The 24,418-nt window shown below is 37.4% G+C and overlaps 1 protein-coding gene and 1 non-coding gene across 2 annotated transcripts in view; both read left to right on the top strand.

Annotated features, from left to right (window-relative positions):
- Positions 1–24,418, top strand: part of LOC117992582 (homeobox protein Nkx-6.2-like) — a 74,467-nt gene that overhangs the window by 9,466 nt on the left and 40,583 nt on the right. The window contains exon 2 of the mRNA XM_069505925.1: positions 17,011–17,207. Coding sequence (XP_069362026.1) covers positions 17,011–17,207 — 197 coding nt within the window. The remainder of the gene's footprint in view (positions 1–17,010; positions 17,208–24,418) is intronic.
- Positions 8,590–8,661, top strand: TRNAW-CCA (transfer RNA tryptophan (anticodon CCA)). Its single transcript has one exon. It is a non-coding gene; the product is annotated as a tRNA-Trp (tRNA).

The following is a 24,418-nucleotide window of genomic DNA, read 5'->3' as shown; positions in this document are numbered from 1 at the left end:
AACACAACAAACACAAACACCTCGGTACAATGGCTGCAACGGTTGATGTTTATTAAAATCGCAAAACCTTCGCAGACCGTTTCATTTGCGCCGACCAACGGATCGCGCTGTGTTCAATCATGTGCAGTAGCATTTGCTATGATATACCTAGCTATAAAAATGTTGTCTGCGTAAAATCATTATCATAATTAATAAATAAATAAATAATTTTTTTATTCAAGTAAACTTCCAAAAGCGCTTTCGAATCGTCGGATGCATCTACCACTGGTTCGGAATGCCATAGACGTTAGACGTCCACTGCTGGACAATGGACATATTTTGTCTAGTAGGATTTGTAGACCAACCTAGCGCTTTGCGCTGTTCTGTAGCGATTGCTTTGCTAAAGTAATATTTCTTATTTCTTATATCGTGCTTACAAAAGACTAGCTTATGCTCGCGACTTCATCCGCGTGGACTACACAAATTTCAAACCCCTATTTCACCCCCTTAGGTGATGAATTTTCAAAAATCCTTTCTTAGCGGATGCCTACGTCATAATAGCTTTCTGCATGCCAAATTTCAGCCCGATCCGTCCAGTAGTTTCAGCTGTAACATAAGCTATAGTAGAATATATTTTTATTCAAGTAAACTAAAAGTTTACAAGTGCTTTTGAGTCGTCAAATAGTTTAATCTCAGAATACAGAACATGAGAGTGAGAGAGTTTAATTGACCACTGGTTCGGAATGCAGTTCCTACTGTTAGCCGAAGTAAGCTAGACTAAAATAGATTTCATTTAGTTATTTCGTTTCAGTTAGTTCCATTTTGTTTGCCAGCTTCTTAATTTATAGCAGTCTAATTCCCAAAATGGCTTTAATCTTCCTATAGCCTAGCATGAACTGTGTACTATCCTTAGGTCAAACTCGGATATTATTAATTAGTAGAGGGGGGGCTGTGGTCTCGCGGCGCGCTATGAAGTGGGACACATTTTTTTAATTACCCAAATACCCACCCCGCGGGGGGTCGGGGGGTAGGGGGGTCGAGGGGGGTCAGGATGGTGCGGCATATGTCGGCGGGGATTAAAATTGAAGTCTCCACGAATGCAGTTTGAATTCGTATGCTCTTTTGGTAAAGCGAATTTTTGGATTGTATTTTTTTTTGGTTTTTTTCAACCGTGGTGGTTTTATATTTGACTTTACTAAAGTAAGTTGTTCGGGTTCCGTACCTCAAATCCGTAGGATCACTTTGTGTGTCTGTCTGTCCGTCTGTCCGTCGTGTCTGTCAAGAAAACCTATACTTAAGGTACTTAATAATAATAATAATTTTGTAGATAGGTAGGTCTTATAGCACAAGTAAAGGACTAACTCCGAAAACTTCGCAATAACTACGGATGAGAGAATCAGCTGTCCGCCATCCGTCTGGCCGTCCATCCGTCTGTCTGTTAATTTTCTCAAAATGTGTGTTTCTATTGCGGTTATAATAGGTATAACATAATTTCAAAATAGCCTCTACGCAATTTTTTTTAAGAATAGAATAGGTACGTGTTATAATATGTTGTACCACAGAATATAATCATAGTACCTACTAACGTAGTTGTACGATGGTACGGAACCCTGCACGTGTGAATCCGGCTCACACTTGTTCGTGGTTTTTAAACTTTATTTAAAGCTTCTGTAGATTATCTATTGTTTTAGTTTCTGAAGAAGTGTGTTTTTGAGTTGAAATAAAACAATTTTGATTTAGGTACCTACCTAGTGGTGCGATGCGATGTATCAAAATGTCTCTATTAATTAATACGGTATTTGACAACTAGTCAAATCAGTATCTTTTTATCAAACGTCAAAACGGCACTTACTAGATATGCCATATTCTATGAAATACTGGAATGTGACGTCACATTATCATGACGTACTTTTTTAGTTAAATCGATAATTTAAAATTTTTATTTCATTTAAAACTAACAAAGGACGTGGATTTTACGTATTTTGGAAGACCCTCTATTTAATAATCACTCAGAAATAATTTATTTTAGATGTAGGCAGTTAAATACTCAATTCAGCAAGTTTATTAGCACTATTTCAGGTTAACGACCTTGCTTACAGTGTGTATAAACCCTTAACTGCAATCACGGGCGCCCAATAAACCGAGGAAATAACATAATTCGGTACAAAGCCGCATTTCCTGCCCCCACCTTACCCTAGTCCCTACCCCCTTCCCCTTGAACCCTTATTGTTACGTGCTACACTGCTTTGTTTTAGCACCAATTCATCATCTAAATATATAAAAGGAAAAGGTGACTGACTGACTGACTGATCTATCAACGCACAGCTTAAACTACTTGGCAGATCGTGCTGAAATTTGGCATGCAGATGGCTATAATGACGTAGACGGCTTAGAAAGGATTTTTAAAAATTCACCCCCTAAATAGTAAAACAGGGGTTTGAAATTTGCGTAGTCCACGTGAACGAAGTCGCGAGCATAAGCTAGTTTGTATCTACTATAGGTTATTTTACTCTTTTTTGAAAGGTATCTTAATTTGATCCTTAGATAATAAACTACCATAATTTTTTTAGGTTCATGAGCTGTCATGACGTCACACGGATTGGTAAACAACCACTTTCTACGTTACAACTTCAATCCATGTGACGTCACAGTTTGAATTCATCATGGCTACAGTTTCGTGTGATTCAAATATTTGTAGAACAGATAAAAAACAACAACAACAAGTGCGAGTCAGGGTCGTGCACCGAAGGTTCCGTAGTACAGTCGTATTTTTTCGACATTTTGCACGATAAATCAAAAAAATTAATAAAAAAAAATAAAAACCTGCTAAAAATCCACAGGCGAAGCCCTTTCATATGATACCCCACTTGATATAGTTATCTTACTTTGATAATTTAAAATGTTAGTTTATGACCACAGTTTAATTTTTTTGTGTGATGTAACCACAATTTCACGGTTTTCAGATTTTTCCCTTAATATCTACTATAAGACTTACCTATCTGCCAAATTTCATGATTCTAGGTCAACGGGAAGTACCCTGTAGGTTTCTTGACAGACCGACAGACAGGCAACAAAGTTATCCTATACGGGTTCCGTTTTTCCCACGTTTATCCTTTCCTAAAAAAAAAAAAATGTGTTCTTGAACAAATAATAAAATTGACTAAACTACTGCTACGAGAGTTCCAAACGCGCCCGCGTCTGAGAGGTGTCCACAACAAAATCATCAGGTATTTTTGAGCCGGGTGATTTTGAGGTACGGAACCCTAAAAAGTATAAAAACATGTAGGTATCAGTAACTTATTCTCCTCTTGGTACGTTTATAAGTAAGCCATGGAGTTACCCCTCGGGATAAAGCATTGCGGGGTGCGGGGGTGCGGGCTGCGGGCGGAGGGGTACAGGGCTGATTTCATTAAAATATTTATCGCAATCAGACACCCCATTGCGAGGAACATTACGAGAGGCTCGAACACGGGTACCGCTGGGGGTAGAGTGGTTACCCCGCCCAATCGGGTTAACCTATAAAACTGTTGTGTTCAATGACTATTTAAATAATGGATTGTCTTATACGTTACTTGATCAATCAGAAGACTTTAAAAAAAATTCAGATACAAGTTAAGGGCTACCTTGACTGCAATCTCACCAGGTGGTAAGTGATGATGCAGTCTAAGATGAAAGCGGGCTAACCTGGAAGATGACAGTTTTTAATTTTTATTAAACCCACACTTCGGTTTCTACACAGCATCGTACCGGAACGCTAAATCGCTTGGCGGCACGGCTTTGCCGGCAGGGTGATGCTAGCCACGGCTGAAGTATCCAGCCAGTCCAGACCAGCAATTCCGAAATCTATATCTAAATATATAAAAGGAAAAGGTGACTGACTGACTGACTGACTGACTGACTGACTGATCTATCAACGCACAGCTCAAACTACTGGACCGATCGGGCTGAAATTTGGCATGCAGATAGCTATTGTGACGTAGGCATCCGCTAAGAAAGGATTTTCGAAAATTCAACTCCTAAGGGGGTGAAGTAGGGGTTTGAAATTTCTGTAGTCCACGCGGACGAAGTCGCGAGCATAAGCTAGTATTATATAAAAGGAAAAGATGACTGACTGACTGACTGATCTATCAACGCACAGCTCAAACTACTGGACGGATCACGCTGAAATTTGGCATGCAGATAGCTATTATAACGTAGGCGTCCGCTAAGAAAGGATTCTTCAAAATCGTCTGTCTGCTAGCCTTTCACGGCCCATCCGTTCAACTGAATTTGGTACAGCGATAGCTTGCATCCCGGGGAAGGACATAAGCTACTGTTTATCCCGGAAAAACAAAGAGTTCCCACGGGATTTTTAAAAACCTAAATCCACGCAAACGAAGTCGTGGGCATCATCTAGTTTTTTATAATTTTCATGATAGGTAGAGTTTTTACCTAAGTATACTTCAAGGAAATTTTTAAATAATTTCAAATAATTACATATCAAATATTGCGGCACTGGCAGGATTCGAACCTACGTCTTCTGTGTTCGCGCCCGATGCCTTGACCGCTATACGGTTTCACTTACTTCCAGTGACGAAACAGCCCGATCCGTCCAATGGTTTGAGCTGTGCGTTGTCAGTCAGTCAGTCAGTCAGTCACATTTTCCTTTTATATATTTAGATTTATCAACTTCGTTTCCAAGAAAATTTTGTGTCAAAGAATGTGAAGAATTTAGAATAGAACAGACCTACCTAGGTAAGTATTCTATCTAATAAATAACCCGAACGGTGTACAAAATGATATTGTTCATAACGTTGTACTTAACATTGTTATCTGGTGTTTGATATTGACGCGTGATATGCGCTGACATATTCGCCGTAATTAATTAAACGCCACATGGCGGTGATGTTAGGGCACGCACAGACGGACGGACAAAAACGGATATGTATTAATATACTCATATACCGGTTAGAGCCTCAATAGCTCAACCGGTATAGGAGTGGACTGAAAACCGAAAGGTCGACGGTTCAAACCCCGCCCGTTGCACTATTGTCGTACCTACTCCTAGCACAAGCCTGACGCTTAGTTGGAGAGGAAAGGGGAATATTAGTCATTTAAAATGGCTAATATTCTTAAAAAAATAAATAAATAGGGTCTTGGACTGTAGTAATAAAATGAAGTTTTGGTTGGTCAGAATTTATTATTAAAGAGAATAATTTAAATAACATGTTTTTTTTAACATGACCGTCACGCTGTGCGCAAGGTGAATAATGACGTCACAATCCGTAAACCACCATTTTTAAAAAAAATTAACATAAAAATAAGTAAAGTAATTTCTGGGGGTAAATATTTTTTATGTCAAAAAATTGAAAAATATTTGTCGTTTACGCCATGTGACGTCATTAATAGCTTTGTGATTTTTAAAAATGAATAAAAATCATGATTTACTAAATTATTTCTCTTTAATAATGGATTCTAGTCCCATAAACTACCGCAATACAAAAAATCACGTCATTTTATTCCTACAGTCCAAGTCCGAGCTTGTTCCCGCGATTTCGTCCGCCTGAACGACACAAATTTCAAACCTTTTTTTTACTCCGTTAGGGATTGAATTTTCAAAAATCCTTTCTTAGCGAAAAAAAAACAAATTTAGAACAAAGACTTATTTTACGTTGATGAAATCGGCCCTAAGTGATAAATAACAAACACAACATACTTTACTATGATAGTATATTGTAACAAAAACATAAAAAAAGATTCCGACGAATTGAGAACCTCCTCCTTTTTTTGAAGTCGGTTAAAAATCACACGTACAACAAGCGAGCAGTAGGTACCAGATAGGTACGCAGAAATCAACAAGCAGCTTCCCATTGTCGACAAGGAAACACGCGTTCCGCACCAAATCTGCGCTCCATCATGTATAAATAAATCCTCCCCCTCCCACCCCCCACCTCCCACTCCCCACGACTCCCCTCCTCCTCGCTCCTCGCAAGGATCGCTCCCTTCGCGGTCTCAAGAATTCCAACTTGCTCCAAATAATCGTAAAGGGTTGTTCCACAAAGTTGGTACAATTTTAATTGTCCCTCGCTACTTAGTGGCGGTTTGCTTTAATACTCCTCGCTTGTTGCTGAGTATTGTCACAAGTTTATTGTTTGAACAATAAAATAAACTTCGGTCGTTTGCGCCGCGCTTTATTTATATTGATATGGGGATTTATGAGTATGTCTCAAGCCTATCATACGCCAAATTAAATGTGTAGGTAGTTGTAGAATATGTAGGTAGAGGTCCCCCACTAGGTGGACGGACGACATCAGACGACATCAGACGAGTCGAAGGAAGCCGCTGGATTCAGGCGGCGCAGGACCGTGGCGTGTAGAAGTCCCCACAAGAGACCTACTTCCAGCAGTAGACGTCTATCGGTTGAAGATGATGATGATAATGTAGGTAGATACTAGCAGTTGTCTACAACTTCGTCCGCCTCATCGTCATCCTCATGATCAACCCATCGTCGGCTCACTACTGATCACGGATCTCCTCTCAGAATGAGAAGGGGTTTGGCCATAGTCTGCTACGCTGGCCAAGTACGAATTTGCAGAGTTCACACACCTTTGAGAACACGATGGAGAACTCTCAGGCATGCGGGTTCCCTCACGATGTTTACCTTCACCGTAAAACGCGTACCCGGGATCGAACTCCTAACCTCCAGAAAAGAGGCTGACGTCCACCGGATTTCATAATCAATATAGGGGTTTCTTTAGAGGACGAAGCTGCTTTCCGAACCGGTGCTAGAGTCTTGACTTATGATAAGTGGCACATGCTCTTCTATAATAAACTAGCTTATGCTCCCGACGTCGTCTGCGTGGACTACACACATTTCAAATCCCTGTTTTACTCCTTTAGGGATTGAATTTCCAAAAATCCTTTCTTAGCGGATGTCATAATAGCTATCTGCTTGCCAAACAGCCCTAGCTGTGCGTTGATAGATCAGTCAGTCAGTTATTTTTTCCTTTTATATAATACTAGCTTATGCTCGCAACTTCGTCCGCGTGGGTTGCACAAACAAACCCCTATTTTACCCCTTTAGAGATTAAATTTTCAAAAATCCTTTCTTATTGGATGTCTAGGTCTAGCTATCTGCTATCTGCATACCAAATTTCAGCCCGATCCGTCCAGTAGTTGCGTTGATAGATCAGTCAGTCAGTCACCTTTTCCTTTTATATATTAAGATGATATAGATATACATAAATAACATTTCATTTCATTTCATTTACCGTAGTAGGGTAAAAAATAAACCCCACAGTCCACACATTTAGGTTCAATAAATAACACACATAGAGCACGCACTCGCCCCAACCTCCCCTACGTAGGTACGTGCCCGTTAACGTCTGAGCGTTCCCGTTGTCTCCTCGTTAGGTACAAATTGGCCGGCCTCCCCCGGGCACGCACAGATTCAGGATAATCGGCCGGGGTATAATGCCCCGGTATAATCGGCCGGGGTATAATGTCCCGGTTATAATTGTTATTGGCCACTTCGGTGCGTTGGGAGCTCGTCAAGATTTGCCTCCTTGATCTACATGAAGGGTTGAATCGTCGCACTAAGTGTGTGGCAATGTTACCTATTTGTTTTGATACTGTTGACATTTTAAAGATTTGAGTGTAAGAGAAAGTACAGTGTTTATTTCTATGGTTTATTTGGATTAAAAAAACTCGTCAATAAATTCACATTTTGAGTAAGTACCTACCTTATGCCCATAGAATCCGTAGTAGGTATGGGTCTTTTAGTAATGTAATTGGTCTGTTTTTGATTTGAATTTTGAACACATATTTTTGATTTGAAAAGAGTTGCTTTCCAGCTCTTGTCAGTAATCTGCATTTTCTAGACAAGCACGCTCCATATTAGGCGGCATCATCACTTGCCGACTCAGTGTCTAACACTAAATGATAGCCACCGAGGTTGGTCGGTTCTACATTGCTGCTTCACTGGGTGATATGAAAATGTTTTTTCGGTGGCTATCATTCAGTGTAAAAACTGAGTTAGCGAATCACCCGCCTGGTCTGATTGCAGCCAAGCGTCTATAAATCTATAAATTAAAAAAGAATTAAAAAAAGTCTATAAATTAAAAAAAATCTGCATTTAAAACCAGTGGTAGAGTCACAGAAGGTTACAGACGTAGCATAATATAAAAGACACTAGTTGTCCTATTATATTATGATTACCTATATAAATGATTAAATATTTTTTTAATTTCGATTTTTTTGTATTTGATCTCCAATCCGCTTCGCTTTAAGTGGACAAGCACCCTAGAACGTCTCCATCCCGATTGCCATGTCAACCTGTCGCGAACTTAACAATACAGTAGACTCTCGAACTTTTGAAAGCAAGATTATTTACAGTACGCCGCAGAAAGTAGCATCGACCTAGAAGGAGATAGCAGATGTGTAGAGCGTTGTCTCTATCGTTGAGACAGACAAAAAGTCGTACAGGTATGAGTGACAGAGATAACGCTTTACAAAGCCGAAATGTCATTCTATAGGCCGATGTACATTACTTTCTGCAGCGTACTGTATGATTCGTTTTGGTAATACGTCACGTAACGTAAAGCGTGTATTAATTTGGCGATGTCTCTCATCGACTCCGTGGCGCAACGGTAGCGCGTCTGACTCCAGATCAGAAGGTTGCGTGTTCAAATCACGTCGGGGTCAAAAAATATTGTTTTTGTCTCTTTTTTCTTGTTTCCTCTTTTTTCTTCAATTTTTTGGAAAGTTATTGAAAAAATAATAAATGTAAACTCATTTCGTAATTTATGACGAATAAGTTATCCGTGTGCTTGGATTTAGGATTATGATACTAACGCAGTAGGCAATTAATTTGCTTTCATCTGGCAGACGACAGACATAGCGATATAAGTAGCACTCACCTACTCACTCACAATCACATAATCATTCACATTCACATCACGAATTCACTCACAAATACATAATCACAAAATCTCAGGAACCAGCAATATAATTTTTTATAATGTTTTACCTACACTTCAAGGAAATTTCTAAATAATTTTAAATACATATCAAAAATTGTGAATTGGCTCTTAGTGGTGAAGTGAAACCGTCGGGCGCGATCACAGGAGACGCGGGTTCGATTCCTACCAGTTCGCAATTTTTGATACCAATATGTATAAATTTAAAATTATTTCATCATCATCATGATCAACCCGTCGCTGGCTCACTACAGAGCACGGGTCTCCTCTCAGTACAAACTTGAAATTTGAAAGGTAGGTTCCTTCTGGGGCGTATAAAAACGCCAGTTAAAAAAGGTTTTGAGAAAATTCACCCCTAAGGGGGTGAAAAAAAAAATTCCAATGTAACTTAATTTATTATTACTTTGTAACTACAATTTTGGTACATGAAAAATAAAAATAAAATAAATAAATAATAGAAGATTAAAAAGTTATATGAAAGTCTTATGTTCTTGAAGTTAGAAACAAGGAAATCGGTAAGTATTTAGGTTATTAGATAAATAAAAAACCTGTGTAGATACCTATACCTAAGTTATTTTGGAAAATCTCCTTTTAAGGGTCATTATTTCTCAAAGGTGTAAAGTCTGCCAATCCACACTTCCGCCAGACCCTTCTCATTATTAGAAGAAACCTTTGCTCACTAGTGAGCCGGCGATGATGATGATGATAATTTTAATTCGTCGCTTAAACGTGGGAACTCAAGTCTCCAGAACCTACCTTTACCACTTTAAAGTCTGCTTCATCTTTTTTTCACACAAAAGCTTACCTTTTTATCTTTTTAAAACAAACAACCAGTACAAACGGCCTCCACCATCATGCGATATTTACTGAACGAAACCAACTCACACCAAAAGTCACTACACAATCAACTCACATGATTCCAAACCTTATCACTGCACGATACAGTACAAAATTAATTGCCCACGAGAACCCTACGGCTGGTGGCTGTCAAATTAATTACAACCATAAGTCTTGCAGGACAGAGTTTATATTTGGTTGTGAATTGAACAGAGCTTCGGGTAAATCGATGGCGGTCGGTATATAGAGCAAATGAAACAGGGAAATGGGTGTATTCCCGTTTCTGGACTTCTATATACCTAGCTAGCTGTTCAGGTTGTACATTTTGGATATAGATTGGTTTAAAGTACTTATGTATAAAGTTGCGTTTTGGAATTTTTACTACTATGCTATAGTACGCGACAGGTCGAGATGGCAGTCGGGGAAGGAACGCCCCGCACTCCTGCACAGCCCCCGCGCTAACTGGGTGCGGGTGAGCTCGGGTGAAGTGCGGGTGTGCAAATTTCAAACCCCTAATTCACTTCCTAGGGGTTGAATTTTTAAAAATCCTTTCTTAGCGGATGCCTCCGTCATAATAGCTAAGTATCTGCATACCAAATTTCAGCCCGATCCGTCCAGTAATTTAAGCTGTGCGTTGAAAGGTCCGTCAGTCACCTTTTCCTTTTATATATTTATACATTTTCATTAAAAAAAACCGGCCAAGTGCGAGTCAGACTCGCGCAATGAGGGTTACGTACTACAGTCGTATTTTTTTGACATTTTGCAGGATAATTCAAAAACTATAATGCATAAAAATAAATGAAAATCTGTTTTAGAATGTACAGGTGAAGACCTTTCATATGATACCCCACTTGATATAGTCACTCACTTCGAAAGTAGAAACAATTACAATTATTTTTTTTGTGTGATCTAACCATAAATTCACGGTTTTTCAGATTTTTCCCCAAATGTCAGCTATAAGATCTACCTACCTGCCAAATTTCATGATTCTAGGTCAACGGGAAGTACCCTGTAGGTTTCTTGACAGACAGACAGACAGACAAACAACAAAGTAATCCTATAAGGGTTCTGTTTTTCCTTTTGAGGTACGGAACCCTAAAAAGACATCCTTACCTAATACTGAGTTTTCCAATAGCAAAATAAATCAATCAGATAAACATGAGATCATTTAACATAGGTATCACATCTCATGACCTTAAACTAGTTCAAAGCAATTCAGGCAACCCATAAAGCATCCCATAAATCATCCCATAACTCATAAGGCGGTCCATAAACAATGCCTGCGAGCCGCACAGTACCAACTCCGCATAATCAGGCTACCTCTACGTCAGAGTTACATTAATATTAATGCATCCAGTACTATGTAGCGAATTAATATTTATTTATTTTTATTTTATTTATTACTCCGTTTGAAAGGGTTGAACCAAGGAGAGGACGTAAACACGGATAATGTATTGGGGCTTGATTTATTTTTGTATACTGATAGGTTAGATATAGTGGCGTGCAGATCATATAGGCATAAAGTTACTGCTTACTCTATAGTTGATATTTTTCAAAGCTTATTTTTCGTTGATCTGCCAGTAAATACATAGGTACCTACCTAAGTGTCTACCTAACTGATGCCTACCCTGGCTTGAAACCCTTTGCACGCCATTGATTAGGTAAGTAGCTATTTATTTTCACACTTTCCGTTGCAAGGTCTTATGACGTCTTCAGACAGACGGACGCCAACATCTATCGGTTTTTCGAACTGTGTGTGTCCTGCCCATTGCCACTTCAGCACTGGTTCTTCTAATTTCTGATTTGGTCACGTAGAGAAACTCCAAGCATAGCTCTCTCCATCGCCCGCTCAGAGTCACTCACTCTGAGCTTTCTTATGAGCAACACGCACTGTTCGAAGACTTTGATCTTCAAGCACTGAGACGGACGAGAAGACATCTCGAAGCTTCCCGAACGTTGCCCAATCGAGTTGGATTCGGCAGCTGACCTCTTTCTCGAAATTGGAAATAGACTACCTATTCCTGCTATATTTTTAACATTTTAACATTTGATTCTTTCCTATGTCTCGTCGTACTCATATCATGTCGCCATGACATAAAAAGACAATAAAAACCTCCAGAGGGCGAAACAAAACGCGCATAACATTCAATTGTGATATTTTTTAGGGTTCCGTACCTCAAAAGGAAAAACGGAACCCTACGATAGGATCACTTCGTTGTCAGTCTGTCAAGAAACCTACAGGGTACTTCCCGTTAAGCTAAAATCATGAATTTTGGCAGGCAGGTCTTATAGCAGACTACATTTGACAGACAGGTCTAATCTGAAAATCGTGAATTTGTGGTTACATCCCAAAAAAAATTAAATTGTGGTCATGAACTAATAATAATTAGTGTTTTCAATTTTAAAAGTAAGACAACTATATCAAGTGGTGAATCATATCAAAGGCCAAAGGGCTTTACCTGTACATTTTAAAACAGATTTTCACTTATTTTTATGCATCACAGTTTTCGAATTATCGTGCAAAATGTCAACAAAATACGACTGTAGTACGGAATCCTCGGTGCGCGAGTCTGACTCGCACTTGGCCGGTTTTCATTCGTATAAATGTTTTGATGAAGCGACCGTTAGGGAGGGCTCCCCCGGGAGGGAGGAGGGACGGAAAATGAAAATAATGATAAAAACGTCCACACCACTGAGGGAGGTCACATTCAACTCTACCTACATTGGTTTCAATTCAATACTTAGTAGAGACCTAAACCAAATTGGTTTTTAGGGTTCCGTACCTCAAAAGTAAAAAGGAACCCTTATAGGATCACTTCGTCGTCTGCCTGTCTGTCTGAAGTGTTTGTTAAGAAAACCCTGTTACCTACTTCCCTTTCCGTTGACCTAGAATCATGAAATTTGGCAGGTAAATATAGTCCGTACAAAATGACTCCTCACGCGGCATTTTACTCTATGGGTCAACTGTTATGTCAAAAGTACGGTTCACCTTTAAAGTAAGGACTAATCGTGCTAATGACATGAAATTTGCGCGGAAATGCAGCCAGCATTCTTGGCACCATTCCACGCGGGCATGCTTTGTGTAGTAATTAGATAAGGCTAGCTTTAAGTTTTATTGTAATACTAGATGATACCCGCGACTTCGTCCGCCTGGAATTAGGTTTTTAAAATCCCGTGGGAACCCCTTGATTTTCCGGGATAAAAAGTAGCCTATGTCCTTCCCCGGTATGCAAGCTATCTCTTTACCAAATTTTTTTATTTTTTTTTATTTTATTTATTAGGAACACACACAATACATTAATTTAACACAAACTACGACACTTATAAACAAACACAGGCTGATAAATGTATCTATAAAATGTGTACACAGCATTTGCAAAATATCTTGACAAATAAAAAGAACTTAACTAACTACTTAACTAAACAAATAACTAAGTTACTTAGGAGATAAATCCACCGTAAAATGATACTTGCTAACGAGCTTTTTTTTTGAATGCAGTAGCTGAGTTATGAAATATATCGATGCCAGGTATCTTTTTTGATATTTCGTTAAATTTTGCACATATACGCATAATTGGGGCTTGATTTCCTAGATTTTTCCTATTCCTAGAGATTTGGTGAAAGGTATATGGAAGATTTTTGGGGATATAAGTTTTGACAAAATCGGTTATACGGATGGACCGTGAAAGGCTAGCAGACAGACACACTTTTGCATTTATACCTATTAGTATGGAAGTATGGGTTTTCATTAAAAAAACCGGCCAAGTGCGAGTCAGGCTCGCGCAATGAGGGTTCCGTACTACAGTCGTATTTTTTCGACATTTTGCACGATAGATCACAAGATGCAATTGGCGTCTTTTGTGATCTTTCCAAAGCATTTGATTGTGTTGATCATCAGATTCTACTGCGTAAACTCCAGTTTTACGGGATCAAAAATCAAGCACGAGACCTAATACAGTCATATCTTTTCAATAGATTGCAGAAGGTAGACATAGGTGGGATTAAATCAGAGGGATCTTTGGTTAAAATGGGAGTACCACAGGGTTCCATTTTAGGTCCGTTTTTATTCTTAGTATACGTAAATGATTTGCCTCATATGGTTCAGAAGATCTCAGATATAGTGATGTTTGCTGATGATACGTCGCTTATTTTTAAAATTAAAAGACAGCTTAGTAACGTTGAAGAAGTAAACATTGCTCTATCCCGGGTTTTGAACTGGTTTACAGCAAACAATCTGCTGTTAAACTCCAAAAAAACTAAATGTATTAAATTCACCCTTCCTAATGTACGGCAGGTAGACACTGAAATTCTCTTAGACAATGACAAATTAGCATTAGTGAAAGAAATAGTATTTCTTGGGATAGGTATCGACAGTAAGCTTCAATGGGGAAGTCATATCCGTAAGCTTTCTAAAAAATTGAGCTCGGCCGCTTATGCTATACGAAAAATTAGACAGCTGACGGATGTGTCTACTGCTAAAATTGTTTATTTTAGTTACTTCCATAGTCTGATGACATCCGGTATTTTGCTATGGGGCCGAGCTGCCGATATTAAAACTATATTTTTGTTACAAAAACGTGCAGTTCGTGCCATATACAACTTAGGTCCACGTGAATCGCTGAGAGAAGTATTTAAAGAAAGTAATATTATGACAGTAACGAGTCAATATATATATGAAAATATAATGTATGTTCGCAAGAATAGAGAACATATTAAAACCAATTATGAAAGACATAATTTTAACACACGGAATAAAAATAAATTGGAAACCCAGAGGTTCAGACTAACGAAGGTTAGCGAGTCATTTTTGGGCAGTGCTGTCCGCTATTATAATAAAATTCCGTCAGAAGTTCAAAGTTTACCAGAAGGGAGGTTTAAACGTTTCATCAAAAAAAGCCTGTGTAAGAAAGGCTACTACAAGTTAGACGATTATATATCGGATAAGGATGCTTGGACAACTCCTTTAGGCTCTAATACATTGAAGTAATGTTACATATTAACATTAAGTGTTTTATTATTTATTGTTATTTTTTGTTAATTTTGACGTTGAATTGTAACTGAAATAATGACTTACTATTTGATAATTTAATTACTACATTTTACAATAATTACTTAAGTAGGTACCTTAAATTTGTAAACTGATTTATTCTATTTTTATTTTATTATTGTAAACTGATTTATACTATTTTATTTTATTTTTGTGATTTTACTTTTGTAATGACATTCAAAAAGTGTACTCCGTATGTACTTACTTTGAATAAAATATTTGATTTTGATTTTTTTTTTTTTGATTTTGATAATTCAAAAACTATGATGCATAAAAATAAATAAAAATCTGTTTTAGAATGTACAGGTGAAGACCTTTCATATGATACCCCACTTGATATAGTCACTCACTTCGAAAGTTGAAAATACTAATTATTAGTTCATGACCACATTTTTTTTGTGTGATCTAACCATAAATTCACGGTTTTCAGATTTTTCACCAAATGTCCGCTATAAGATCTACCTACCTGCCAAATTTCATGATTCTAGGTCAACGGGAAGTACCCTGTAGGTTTCTTGACAGACAGACAGACAAACAACAAAGTGATCCTATAAGGGTTCCGTTTTTCCTTTTGAGGTACGGAACCCTAAAAAGGTATCTACCTGATGTGAAGTTTAATGAAGCAGCAAATTACATTAGTTGTTAAACAGCAGTAGGTATAGATACCGTGCAGGGTAATTAGCACGCACGCAGTATAATTACGATTTGATCAATAACCCATCCGCTTGCTCCTGTGATATATTGCGTGTAATTATTGCACTGCCTATAGTAATACTCTTTTATTTGCCTCGCGATTGGCTTTACCCATCTATTTAAAAATAATACACATACACACATACACACACACGCACCCACACAAACACACACACATACACACCTTAACACACGCACACACACACTCGCATACATAAGCTGATTAAAAAAATAGATATTAAAAACATAAAGTATAAATTAAAAGAATATTTTTTAGCAAAGTTAGATGGCTGAGTCTTTTGTGTCTATGTAGATTATATAATTATTTATATTAGTGCTAATCCTATTCACCTAATAAACCTTAAATTTAATAAACCTACTCACGATTATAATATGTTACATACTTACGTGATTCTTCGCGTTATATACCTACTGTAGATTATTTCTTTTAAGTAATTAGTTAATAGGTATCTTCGTTGCAGATAGGCACCGAGGACAAACCTCTGTGGTTTTTTCGGTGTTTTTAGTTTAAGCTTTTATTTGTATGTATTTTTATTTGATAATAAATTTAAAAAAAAAAAAAAAAAAAAAAAAAAAAAAAAAAAAAAAAAAAAAAAAAAAAAAAAAAAAAAACATGCACACCACTGTCTTGTAATTGACACCGGTATAACATGTCCGACCTTAGCGCACCAAATTGTAATAACATTTATTCAAGTTTTTAGAAATGGAGAAGGCAACCCACTGTAATACAGTGTTTACTAGTGCAGGGGTTGCCCATTCATACGTCTACTAGACCTAGGTCTACTTAATTATTACTTGTTTTTTTTATCTGTATTTGTATTATAAGTATTTTTTTGTGTTCCTTATATGTAATTTAACATATTATAATAATATCCAATAAATTTAATTTAATTTAATTTATTGGTACATCTGGTCATGTGTGGATAGAATTGCTAAAAAGATTTTTGAAGTATTCTGGATCTTGCTTTTCTGATTGGTAGATTGTTTAACAGTAGAAAGTCTCTCAATTGAACATCAACGATGAATATCTCATTGGTGACGAAGCGCTGGTCAATTCTAAAGTTTGGAACATGGGCGCAAAGTTGCCTGTCTAGGTATCGGTATTTTAGAAGATAGGTATATTTCGGAGAGTGTGCCGAAGAACTATTCGACCTGGTTCCTCCTTCACCTTTCTACTATCGTACCGCAAGGCATCGCCAAGGTCTGCACCCGTACGTAGCCGAAATTCCACGGATACGTACGAAGAGATTTGCCTCCTCATTTCTTCAGCTTCAGTTTTCCCCTCCAATTATAAATATGGGTATCTTCAAGTCGAGAGTTAATATAGGCATATTCTAGGCAAACGCGCTCCATCTTAGGCTGCATCATCACTTGCCACCAGGTCTGATTGCAGCCAAGCGCTAGTCTATAAAAAAGGATTTGTAATAAGTCCTTCAAATGATTTGACCTTGACTTTGACTTCATCCGTTGTTCCAGTGAGCAATGGCGCGTTCAGCGCGTGCGCTGGGCAGGGGGGCATGGACAAGGATGGCAAGAAGAAGCACACGCGGCCCACGTTCAGCGGGCAGCAGATCTTCGCGCTGGAGAAGACCTTCGAGCAGACCAAGTACCTGGCGGGCCCCGAGCGAGCCAAGCTGGCGTATGCGCTGGGCATGACCGAGTCACAAGTCAAGGTAGGCTTCTGTAGTGTCATCATCATCATCAAGATCAACCCATCACCGGCTCACTACAGAGCACGGATCTCCTCTCAGAGTGATAAGGGTTTTGACCACAGTCTACCACTGGCCAAATTCGGATTGTAGACTCTACACACCTTTGAAAACATTATGGAGACCTCTCAGGCATGAACGGTTGGGCCGTGAAAGGCTAGCAGACAGACAGACAGAGAGACAGACACACTTTCGCATTTATAATATTAGTATGGATGGTAGAATAAACTGAAAACTTTACACTCCTTGTTTAGGTAGTCGTCTTAAAAATTAGTTCATGTGCTCTGCGATCATTTTGTTATAGTACCTGAGTACTTTGTAGGTACCTACTCAGCTCAAATTTTTAATTGGCTTTGAAATTAAATACGAGAACACGAATTGCGTCTCTTATCCCCAATTATTTAAACTATCAGTTTAAACAATCGCAAAACACAAATACCATTAAGCACAATAAACTTTAAAGATTAACTAATGTCCACTCTAATAGGGTAACGCCGCCTATTTACGGCCTTCACCCTAGCGTGCTCGAACGAACAACTTTTACGCCATATGTCAAAAACATTCACGCAACTTTATACCTTAAACTAAATACTACAAGGTTGGATATCGTTTGGGGTATTTAGTGGTACAATTAGCTGTATTGTAGTCCGTTCGTAATCGGATTAGGGAGATTGAAAAGTCAATCACTTAGTCGCGGCGCAATCAAACGCTTCGCTCTATTACTGGGATTAGAAGCTACAATATCGACATGTGCAGTTATTGTGTGCGTTTTGTATGCAGCTATGTTTCTACTTTCTATATTAAAATATTCGGTTTTGCCTATAGAACTGCCTGATTTAAGTTCAAGAAGATTGAATCAATCAAATAATTCGTTTCCTTTGACATTCATAATAATTGTCATTAACTCCTCAGTAATCATTTTAAGTAATAATTTGTTTTCATACGTAGTTAGTTCCAGAACAATAATTTACCTAAGATTTTTTAGAACTGTATGTGTGTAGGTGCACCGCCGTGCATCTCTCCACGTGTGGGTGCACCGCTGTGTATCTCCCTTAGTGTAGGTGCACACGGCACGTGTGCTGTGGTCACACGCTCCCACGCTGCGCGGGATGCTTATAGGAATGCCACTGTTGTTTTCCAAACTGTTTTAATTCCGTTTTTCCGTTGTTTCTGAATACTACTGTGTTAAAAGAGGTGAGGGATAAAATTTCCAAAAATTCTGTAACCTAACAGGTACGTATTTCTTAATTTTTAACCGAGCCCAAGTACATTAACTTGGGCTCCGTTAAGAATATCTAACCTCTATCTTTTCTATATTCTACAAGGCTAGCTTTAAGTTTTATTGTAATTTAAAAAAAAACTTCTATCTAATAAATCGGCTTCATGGTTATAACTTGAAAAGTTACGGAGATTCACGCAAACTTTATCCTGTATTTTAATCCCTACGGGGGTGGTATTTTCAAAAAAATTGAAATTTCCAGCACGTTGATTATCAGTTAGTCAGGAAATATTTTTATATGTACAGATTTTAAGTTATTATGAGTTAATTTTAGAAGATAACATCACTGTAACATAAACTGCTCTTAAGGTGGCTCTACATTTTCATGCTCTAATTTGTTTGGGCAACAAACAGATGCTCTTAAATGAAAAGACACCATAAAACATAAAGATATCTAGTGAAGCGACAAAATGATATCAAACGTTTCCAACATAACATTAAACTTACTAACAACGAATGTTATTTTTCTTATTCCTATACTATTCGATGAAAACAATCATTTTTTATGTTTGCATATTCGTTTAAGGAGTTCTGCATCGTAAATAATGTCAAAGCATCGATGACATCCCCATTCTCAGCGATATAACTGTTCCGCTAGATGCGGCGTTTTTTAATATATTCAGATACAAGTTAACCCTTAACTGCACCATCATCTGCTAAGTGGTGGTGCAGTCTACGATGAAAGAGGGCTAACCTGGAAGGGGTATAATTTAAAATCAAGTTTTTTTACATGAAGAATTATTAACGTCACGCTGTACGGAAAGCGAATAATGACGTCACAATACGTAAACGACAAAAAAACAATTTCTTAACATAAAAATGGAGTAATTCCTACTGGAAAATATTTTTTATGTTAAAAAATTGAAAAATATTTGTCGTTTACACATTGTGACGTCAGTATTCGCTTTCCGTACAGCGTGACGTTAATAATTAATTATGTTAAAAATAACTAAAAATCATGATTTTTAAATCATTCTCTTTAATAATAAATTCTAGCCCCACAAATTACCACTATACAAAAAATCACATTATTTTATTACTACAGTCCAAGACGTTATTACGATTGATATGTTGAGATGCTTATGTTCGTTGGAAAATTATGTTACTATGAAGCGTCGCATCTAGTGGAACTTTTACATCACTGCCCATTCCCCATTCGGCCCGGTCCACCCCCACGTCTAAACTGTAGCGTATCATCGCAGTTAGCTTTTAATTCGGAGGGGTAACTCGTGTTATACTAAGTGGAACGATCCATTTAGGGGCACTAAACACTACTGGGATATTGTATTAGAGATAGTTCTGTCTGTTAGTTGACTTTTGTTGACGTTATAAAATTGACGAAGATGACACGGATGAATAAATGAAGTAGCTAAATAGTAGGTAAGTAGATACATTACTACATGGCCGTAACCAGGAGGGCCGTTTGGGGTCCAAACCTCCCTCAAAATCACACACAAAGGGAAATTATTTTTAAAATTCGTAATACACCTAGCACATGAATTTACCGTTTTTTGTTGTGAACAGCTGATGCCCATGATATTTTATCCACGTGGATTTAGACTTTTAAAAATCCCGCGGGTGTTCTTTGATTTTCCGGAATAAAAGGTAGCTGATGTCACTCTCATGGTTCTTTAACTACAGCCATGTAAAATCACGTTGATTCTTTGCCCTTCTAAGGCGCCTAATTGAACAAACAAAGTATACTTTTGCATTTATAATATGCGTAGTGATTTCCGGCCTGCTTTTACAAGTCTTTTGTATAGTAAAAAATTACCGGCGCCGCAGAGGAATTTCTAAAAATATCAACTCAGATTTAATTTGCTCGTGATACAACAATAGATAGTAGCATAACAATAATATATATCGGCTATAATCGCATATCCAGCGAGTTAAGTGTAACGCAACGCAGTGAAGTGAAGCGAAAGTAACGTGATTAATGTATCGAGTGCGGACGGCTGCTGCGAGCTGCGATTCTGTTGCGTCATATTCGATTATTTGCTTTCGTTAATGCGATGTGAGCTTATATTTTATTTGTAAAAGAAATATTCTTAGACTAGATGACAAACCCTGGCTTCTTTCGAGTGGAAAATTTTAAAAATTGGTGAAGGGGTGGAATTGCCAAGATATCCGAAACTCATTTTTTCCGAAAGCCCAAATACCAACTTTTTTTAAAAATGACGGACTTCACACAAACTTTCAATCCTTTCGTAGTGGGCTCTTTACGTCATAAAAGGAACCTTTTGACCAAATTTCATGTTTCTAATTGCTGGAAAGTTTAGGCTGTGCCGTGTGCGTTGGTAGTCAGTCAGTAATTATATATTAGGATAAGTTTGTTTGTATATATATATATACAAAAGTGGATTTTGTAAATGAGATATGAGCTTATATTTGTTGTTGAAAGAAATAGGTATATTCAGATGTAATCTATCCAACAATAATAAAGTGATTTAATTAAGTGATAAGGATTTAAGTATAGTCGAACTACTCATGTGGTCGAACTAACCTGTTCATTCGTAATAGGTGTAGGTACCTGTTACAGTTATTCATTAGTAAATTAATTAATTACTAGCTGATGCCCGCGACTTCGTCCGCGTGGATTTACGTTTTTCAAAATCTCTCTTAAGAGAACGGAACTCTTTAATTTTCCGGGATGAAAAGTAGCCTATGTGTTAATCCAGGGTATAATATATCTTCATTTCAAATTTCAGCCAAATCTGTTCAGTAGTTTTTGCGTGAAGGAGTAACAAACACACACACACATACAAACTTTCGCCTTTATAATATTAGTCGAGATCTGTATTTGGTACTGTATAATGATGAATTGATGAATCATTATTAGTATGAAAGCAAGATCTAGTGCTTTTTTTAAAATATCCTAAAAGTTAGAGACCTTTATCAAAATATTTCTGATATATGCATGAGAGTGAATGAGATAGCGCTTGTAGAGCCAATGTGAGCCAAGTTTAGATACGTATGTAACATATCAACTTACTTAATTTCAATGATATGTATTTGTATTTTTTGAAAAAGCAATATATATAATATAATGAATTGAAATTTATGTTTAGTTATTACAAGTTAATTACTAAGTCATCAAAAGCATAACAGTCTTCTATTTTAATATTACGAATAATATCACGAATTATTTTTTCAAGAAGCAAAAAACTTTTTATAGGAAGGGGCATTTCAGTAACAGTCCATAGAAAGTGAATACTCATTCAGTCTAACAAAGGAGGTCTCATAATTCTCTGTTACACTAAACACGCGCAATGCGACCTCTCACTCGCAAATTGAGCTCAAAAGCCAATCCGCCATTAGGTGCATTTACCCTACCAACGATACGGTACGGCGATTAATTAAAAACGGACTTTATCCCCCCGTGAAAGAGGCTGATGTGAGTGAATTAAAAATTCGGTTTATTGGTTTCCCCAGTATGAGTGTCGCCAGGGCCGTAGCTAGTGGTTTGCAATCAAGGCTCCTTAAAAAAATAGAACTGTAGCATACTATTAGGATTCATTTTCCTAAATTTCTAAATTCAATCAAGGTTCATTTTTCTAAATTTACATTAGCTGACTCTCACACACGGTGCAGTTGAGATGGAATTTCTAAAAATTATTTCTTAGCGTCACTCTACATTATTAACTGTGTGGTTTTATCGTTTATGTTATAATATTGATTGGCGTACTGTATGATTGATAAAAATAAGAAGAAATCTCTGGCCCATACAGATAGTAAAGTTATTGCACTAACCTGTGGTCCTCTTTAGCATATGCTCCGTCCCTCTGGTCACGCACGGCGCACGTGAGCTGGTTAGCACACACTTCACAATTTAGGCAGAGAATCCTTTGACTTGTCTGACCCTTGAGGAAACGTTCCACGTAAATCCTTGGGCATTTGATAATACACCTTTCGTGCACCCTAATTCGTTCAAGACCGCAAGGCAAGTGATTTTGTATATTGGGGGCGCCACTGTGACGTACTGCGCAGGCGCATCCATTTACTAAAATTAATACAAGTTACTTACCTATTACATCCTACCTCCTTGTTTGAATCCTGCCCTGTCAGCTCACGACCCTCACCGACACTGTGTGTCACAGCTCATTTGGCATTCCATGAAATTAATCCGAAGGGCACTGGCGGGGAGGGAGCGGCGCGGGGAGGGAGAGGAGGGTACTAGGGAGGGCGAGTCGCGTGTTTACACATGTGACACCGCGCGCCGGTGCATAATGCAATTAATTGTTTCACTTGGCAGTTTGTTTGTCATTACAATATTTGGGGCGATGGGGCATTTATATTGATTAGAACTATTTGAATTATGACAAGTAGGGTGGCTATCATGGCGATTTCCTTTGGCGCAATTCCTTTCAAAATAGGAGAAAATTAATTACCTAATATTAAAAAAAAATCATTTCATTCATTCAATCGTAAAAAAACATTTTTTTAAATATGTTTTGAAAAATCATAGGGTCTTCAGGAGATTTATAAAAACCGAAATCTACATGGACGAAGTGGCTGATATCATCTAATATGTTATTATAAATTTATGTAAATCTAACATAGTTCTTCTTTAGTTACTGATTTCGAGTTGAAAGTTAACTTAAGTACTAAATTGAAAATAAGCGGTTTTCAATTTAGACAATCTTTACATAATTTTATTCATTTTCAAAAGTTTCATACCTCTAACCAATTTTGTATCTTTTTTCAAAAATATTTTATCTCACCTTACTACAAAATGTTATTTTGGCACCCAGGCTATAAAAAACTTAGTTTCAAAAGCAGAGCCAATAAAAAGTTTTCCTACCAACTTTTATAGTAGGTATAAGTCGGTATTATTCCCGACCTTATTAATATGAAACCTAATAAAACACGTAACGCATCCTAAAGCTGCGCGCACACTGCCGTGGGAATCCTCATTACCGTGCCCGAAATGACCCACGACTAATTCCCGCGGGATTTACAACGGCAATAAAAGGAACGAGGATGCACCGCGATTTGCATTTTGAGAAGGAGTTATACGGCCAGGCTGCTGATAAATCAGACCGTTGTAAAGTTTTAGGGCTAGTTATGTGACTGATATGGTACATCGTTGGATTTAGGGTTGGCAACTGTCGGGGTTTCCACAAATGTCAATCATATTATGCAAATATTGAGTTAAACATTTTGTTTTTTTTAATAGCGATGTCTTAAAAACTACTTAGATACAATGTCTTTTCAATATGAAATGAAACAAAACGATATAAAACTCAATTAAATAAATGAAGTACTTATCTTTATTTCATATAGGACAACTTGTGCTGTGCCACTTACTTACGTATTGGTGACTAATTTTATCAAAACTATGTAGGTTCACGTTTTTAGCTAGATCATAACATATTGCATGCTAATAGGCAGAATTTTACTGTACCTTTTTGTTTTTGTAACATCTCCACTGTTTACCCAGATTCGCAAGAAAAAAAATTGTATTTGTATTTAGTGCCCGGTTCAGAAAGTAGATTCCATTAAGAAGAGTTGGTAAGATATTCAGCAGATTTTACTCAACACAGGTATGTATTATCATTGTAAATAAAAAAACAACATGTTTAAATTGAAAACCTTTTGATAATAGGTATATGGATTTAAATCTAATCAAATATCGCTAAATCCCAATTCACTTAATTTGCAGCTGACAACCCTACTTGTAAACGACTCTGGTTTGATACAAATAATTTTAAAGCAAGTGTTTTGGTGCACTAGAATAACATAAATCTAAATTCAGAAGATAAGTACCTACCTTTTTTTAAAATTTATTATCAACATTAATATTAGGTAGCACGCATTGCAAAAAAAACCACCGAGGTTTGAAAATAAAAAATAAACCTGTTTTAGAATGGACAGGTAAAGCCCTTTCATATTTGTT

This window comes from Maniola hyperantus, chromosome 21 (assembly GCF_902806685.2).
Source record: "Maniola hyperantus chromosome 21, iAphHyp1.2, whole genome shotgun sequence".
Lineage (NCBI taxonomy): Eukaryota > Metazoa > Arthropoda > Insecta > Lepidoptera > Nymphalidae > Maniola > Maniola hyperantus.
The sequence above is the reverse complement of the archived record's forward strand: the minus strand, read 5'-3'. Positions and strand labels throughout refer to the sequence as shown.